The sequence below is a fragment of the Centruroides vittatus genome, unplaced genomic scaffold (genome assembly GCF_030686945.1).
Source record: "Centruroides vittatus isolate TY-2023 unplaced genomic scaffold, ASM3068694v2 contig_926, whole genome shotgun sequence".
NCBI lineage: Eukaryota > Metazoa > Arthropoda > Arachnida > Scorpiones > Buthidae > Centruroides > Centruroides vittatus.
In genome coordinates this window covers 3,093,105-3,099,104 of record NW_027122612.1, presented here as the reverse complement: position 1 = coordinate 3,099,104, position 6,000 = coordinate 3,093,105, and the positions used below count along the sequence as shown (strand labels likewise).

The 6,000-nt window shown below is 29.9% G+C and overlaps 1 protein-coding gene across 1 annotated transcript; it reads right to left on the bottom strand.

The window, feature by feature from the left end:
- Nucleotides 1-2,490: 2,490 nt before the first annotated feature.
- LOC136984682 (uncharacterized) lies at nucleotides 2,491-5,703 on the bottom strand. The gene is made up of 4 exons (XM_067281758.1): nucleotides 5,192-5,703; nucleotides 4,391-4,665; nucleotides 3,151-3,290; nucleotides 2,491-3,071 (listed from the first exon to the last, which is right to left on the bottom strand). The coding sequence occupies exons 1-4, from the start codon at nucleotides 5,661-5,663 to the stop codon at nucleotides 2,531-2,533; spliced, it is 1,428 nt and encodes a 475-aa protein (XP_067137859.1). The 5' UTR covers nucleotides 5,664-5,703; the 3' UTR covers nucleotides 2,491-2,530.
- Between the last annotated feature and the right edge of the window lie 297 nt (nucleotides 5,704-6,000).

Sequence of the window (6,000 nt, the reverse complement as noted above, 5' to 3'; positions counted from 1 at the left end):
GAAAACATACAATCTGTTGCAAAAATATAAATACTTTATTATTACATAAAAGCAATTATTCTCGAATTTTTATACGATTTTTTTATTTATTTAAACAAGTCTTATATGAAGTCTTTCGGACGTTAAGGTTAGCAACTTCGATCACATGCACAACCCGTCCAAATCGGATCACTTTTCAAGTATTAATAGTAGAGCGGTATTAATTAATACTCGTTGACCATTCTCTCTCCTCCGGGAGGAGGTCAACTACTACTACTATTGGTCGAATTTACTTCCGCAACAGTCCCATTATAACTACAAAGATCATCTTACGTAAGGGTTTATCACATGGAGTGACCAATCTAACATATTTTAAAAATTCTTTATTCCTCTACAGCACACAATATAAAGAACTTTTAAAATGCGTGACATTAAGCACTTGGTGTTTTAAATCCTTACGCATGATAACCTTCGTAGTTGTATAGAACAAATATAATTTCCGGACTCACGAACTGTAACTTTATCATAGAATAAACAACCTCTAATATCATTAAATAACTGTCACCTGTCCTAAAATACAGAGAAAATTTGGTACTTTACGGTGATTTTTTTTCCTCAGAAATCTGTAAAAATGAATTAACGTATGCAGGTCTTTAATTATTATGTAGTAAAATAGTGGTACTAGACTTTATATACGGTAATTCTAATATTGTATAAGTATCACATTAGTTTTAGAGAGATCTTTCATGTTGAATGCACGCATGTAGCTTCCAAGTTGTCCATCTTGAATGTAGAATTGCTCTAAAACAAAATAATTCATTAAAAATTCATACATTTATACGTTTTATTATATTATAATATTAATATATAATATTTTTAGACCAGTTTTTATAAAATTTTTAAAACTAATTTTATGTCTAACTAAAATTAATTAAAATAATATCTTGTAATATAAACTCTGTGAAGTTTTAGTAAATTGAAAGTCTACATTTTATGATATATAATGGAATAATCATAAGCAATTGGATTGGAAATTATAAATTGAGCAATTATACCAATGAAAATATCTTAAATAACCGTTTTAAGCATTCATATTAACGTTTTCTCATGTCAAGAGTATTAGTTTATTTACTTTAATAAATATTTTTTGTAAATATACATCACTTAATCTCAATTATTGTCTGAAGTTACAATAACTAATGCTGCTTTTTTGGGGGTAAAAATGATCAATATATCACTTGAATGGTTTAAGAGGAGTAATTATACAAAGTAGCAAAGAATTTTTCAGGTATTGTTTTTCTTTTTACATATGCCATTCTCATTATTTATCAAAGTCACAGCGAATAATTTTGCGCAAGTAAGCTTATTTATTGTCTGTAAACATGAAGAGGCATCATTAGATTCGTATGCGTTTTGACGTTTCATTGTTTTCTATGCACCAGATGATGGATCACACTTCATACTCTTTAACCCCGAATCGCATTAATTTCCATTCCGTGCAATTGGTATGTCTCAGAGAGGTCATTACCATAATTAACCTCTTAGCTGTATGTCAATGAGATTACAACGATGACAGGACAAAAACCTCGTTTCAAGTCGTGAAAATTTCTCCAATGAACCTTGACACTGAGTTTTCTGATGCGAAATTAAAATCGTTACTCGCTCTGTCGACTGTAACTAGTCACGTTTTACTATATTTTTAAAGGTATAGATGTTAATCATAGGCACAACCTTCGTTATAAATTTCAATTGTCCATTGACAGATAGTGATTTAAACAATAACTTCTATTAAAAATGAATATTTAAAATTATAAATGTTAAACTTGACAGTTGACTTTTTTTTTTTTTTCTTCTTCTTCTTTTTTGATTTTCCAGTCGGATAACGTTGATTCTTCTTACTAACAAGTAAGATTGATATAAGAATTGTTTGTATAGGCTTGACGTGAACTTTCTGAAATGTTGTTCTGTAGTTAAAACAATTCCATTGTGTTGAATTAACGTAATAAAAATTACAGATTATTTCTTTAAAATTAATTTATTCCAGTTAACTTATCTGATGAAGAAAGAGGGGTATTAAATAGCGTAAAAGAAATTACATTCAGGAACTTACTGTAATATTACTATTCTCTAAGACAATATATTTTACTAGATTATCATCAAATGTCTTGGTAATATATACTGTAAAATACAGTTAAGTTCAATAAGACTCAAGACACCAAAGGATTAGTGAAGATTCATAGCGACGTATTAGAATGCTGCAAGCTGCTTATTGAAAATAGCTTATCTCATTTCATTTGTTCTATTTATATAAAAGAGCTTCTGTTTCCGTATATTTTAAAATTATTTATACATTAATAAATATAATTTCAATGCCATAAACTGAGAAGCATTTTAACAAGAGGAAAAATACGCTATCATTTCAGTATAATTTCTTATTAAATAATTAAAAATTTAACCGTAAAATACATGAAAATTTGTAAATTTTACAATAATGCTATTAAATAATTTTCATTTTCCCCGTTACAATTACATTACGAATATTTATATTAGTTTATCTCTTCTCTTTCAATTGTCTTCCTTTCTTTGAACTTTCCTGACACGTAACTTTCATAGAGTTATTTTGAATAGTAAGGACAGAATTATCTGATACAGAATCTATTGTCAGATCAGTTCTTCTAGATGGAAGTTTGATATTCTCGTTATAAATTACTCTCATGGGTATTCCATTGACTAAGAACATTTCGATAATACAATTCTCTTTTCCTACTTGATATATGCAATCTCCTATAAGCGGTAGATTGACTGTGGGAAACAAGGTAGCTATTCTGCAAAATTGTATTACTCCGTCTGTCATGTATCTACCCGATAATTGTACTTTTGGATGATTTTTCATCTTTTCGTATGTTACTTCGACTTCATTATAGAAGTCGAATATTGGTATTTTGGTCGTTTTACGCAATAGAACCGATAACAATAACATCGACAGAAGGGGCAATAATAGTAGAACTATGGAGTACCAATGTAATTTCATCCACCGAAGTATTTCTTCACTATGTACAGCACTGTGTGTAAAATGGATGCATAATCCATTTCTGGAAAGTAAGTCCAAGTTATTAATAAAAAAATTCATAAAAAAAGTATGGAAAAAATAAAAATATTTGTGTTGTTTACTCGTTACAATATCCAGTATGGTTGTCGCAAAATGTAGGGAAGCGATAAGGATGAGAACCGAATCCAAATAAAGAAATAGGTTGACAGCGATTGTTGGAATTTCTGCAGCAGACTTCACATCCTTTTTGACATTGGCATTCCTAAAATTTGGGTATAAATTTATTATAGATATTATAATTTTAAACTTCTTACATTATAAATAATTTTTAATGCAATTTAATCTTGCATTAACAATAAAAAATAAATACTATTTAATAAATTTTATTTATATACAGTAGAAATATCTTAAATATGAAGAAAAAGAATTATATTCAACGTTTGAGAAATAATTTTTATGTCGTAATATAATAAACGGAGATTGGGTCTAGAATTAGCACGTAATGTGGTACGAATTATCTGCATCAAAGTATTCTATCTGAGAGATAACTCTACATAAAACCTCCTATTTTCTATAACAGATTCCATAATTACATTCAGTAAAGCTGTCTGTAAATGTTTTTTTACAATTTTGATATTTTATTGTTCTGCAATGTGTTTGTTTTTGTGGGTTTTGTAAACGACAATGTCTAAGTTTTCTCGCTGCAAACAATACTGAAGGAGTTGAGGGAGAAGAGAGATCTGAGACTCGTGTCCTAAAATTGATTATGAAATGTTCAACAACGTGTGGCAACGGATAGAATATCGATACCAATATTATTCGAGATACTCGTTGCGATCAATTGAATTTTCTATACGTCCACACAACTATTCAATTGTTGTTTCAGTTGATGTGTGTTCCATAAGTATACCGTTCAGCTGTGCTCAAAAACAACGTTTACAAAACACAATATAGTATATTTTGTATGGGAATTATTTATCTATCATAGTAAATATTTCGTTATTAACCAATCACAGTTTTTTGAAACACAAATTTCTGTCTGTTTAGGGAAATTTCTGTGATATTGTGTTTTTAAGTTTAAACAGCAGTGCAATTTAGGTGTATTTGAACTTATCAACTCTTGCAAAAACTTACGATTTCTTAGTAATATATTAACTGAAAATTCAGATTAAACATGTAAGAAGCAATGGGAAAACCTCAGTCTGAAGAAAATAGCCAAATTTTAAAAGAATCACTATACATTTGATTTGATATCTTGATAGACCTGCCTACATTAGCGAATTTTAAAGTATCTAACAACATAGTCTGTATTTAGATGTAACCATAGTATTTAATTATATTTCATTACGTATTAATCGTTACCTGTAAGTCATACTTTGTGCAAATAGACGAGTTGCATATTCCTGCCACACAAGTTACAAAACCCCTACAAATAGTGCCGTCCTTTCGGATTTCTGGAGTTGGACAGTCGGCTGTCAGACCGTTACACGTAGAAGTCACTCGGCATTCGTTCCAATTTTCTCCACATTTTTTTTCCTTTGAAGCCGGAACGATTTTTCCATATTCTGTGCAGCAAGGATAATATGGAATACAATCATTCGATTTTTTCTCATTCTTGTGAGTGGCGATTTTATCAGCTGAAGCCGTGAAAAAACATTTCATGGTATCAAATCAGTTCGAAAATCGAATCATGTGTAGAGTTCTATATAAATAAACATATTGCAATGGGCATTTTGACTTGAATTACAAGATTATAAGACACAAAGAGACAATGCTATAACGCTATGATAAAGCCCCGATGCATCGCGCTTTCTAATTACTGAATACGTGGTAATAAACCAGATGTCTGTACTTCTACCATCTCCTTTCTCTCACGGCACTCTAGTGGCCGAGGGGTTAAAGTATCAATATATTGTTTTATGGACAGATGAGGAAATTTAAAAATATCTAACTCTGAGCCTGAAAATTAAGCGTGATCTTATGCAGGCACAAAACCTCAGTAAATGACCATCACCCGATCAACTACTGGTAGGAAAGATGTAAGGTCATTTACTGTCTAAAAATTATTCTTGTTCACACACCCGAATTGGAGATTACCGGAAGAGCCGCCATCTTGGCACCAAGGGTTACATTAACCTAATATATAACATTTTAGTTACATACTTCTGAACGGAATCCGAAACGAAGAAAGCTGCTTTAGATCTAGCAATGATTCAATATAAGTTAAATTTTCAATCTTGCAGGAAAGATTTTTGAGATGTTTTTCATACTTTTGAACCTCGGATTTTTTAAAAGCTTCTTGAAACTTCTTTTTTATAATTTCACAATATCGAGAATTTCGGTGGAGTTTTCTCTTACTAGACTGTCTTTTATACGAAAACGAAAACCAATTAGCATTTACATTAATAAATACATTCCAATAATAAATATTTTCTATAAATAACATCGTGTCATTTGAATCCACGTTTGAAGCACAAAAACAGATCGAATCTTCATTTTTAGAAAGTGATATATTTCCAGAAAGGGAGGAAAATATATAGTGTTTTTGATATAATACAGGAATTTGTAGTTCACAATTCATTTCTAACACCAAATAAATAATCACAAAACGATTGATTTTATGGAAAATATTCATAATAATTTTTATATTCTGCGGAAAACACTTTAATTTGAATTATGTTAAGAATCTAATAACAAATGAAAAAATTCCATTATTATTATTATTATTATTATTAAGTAATTCGTTATTTTTGTACAAAAAATGATTTTACCAATGAAAAACACGAGAAAATTAACATTCTTTAAAGTCGATTTCTGTATTGTTATAACCTTGTGTGAAAAGGACAAAGACAGTAAAGACGTATATTTACAATATGTATCCATACACTAAACATTGACTTCGCTCGATGACTGGCAGGAAATGTTCGAGAAGAAGCAGACTTTGTACAGAGACTTTGTATTGATTCGAAGAA

Excerpts from the sequence above, each read along its gene's own strand:
- LOC136984682 (XM_067281758.1), bottom strand. The coding sequence starts at position 5,663 with ATGAATATTTTCCATAAAATCAATCGTTTTGTGATTATTTATTTGGTG. Across the intron at positions 3,291-4,390 it reads GCACAAAGTATGACTTACAG|GAATGCCAATGTCAAAAAGG; the intron begins GTAACGATTAAT and ends CCCAAATTTTAG. Across the intron at positions 3,072-3,150 it reads CATACTGGATATTGTAACGA|AAATGGATTATGCATCCATT; the intron begins GTAAACAACACA and ends CTTACTTTCCAG.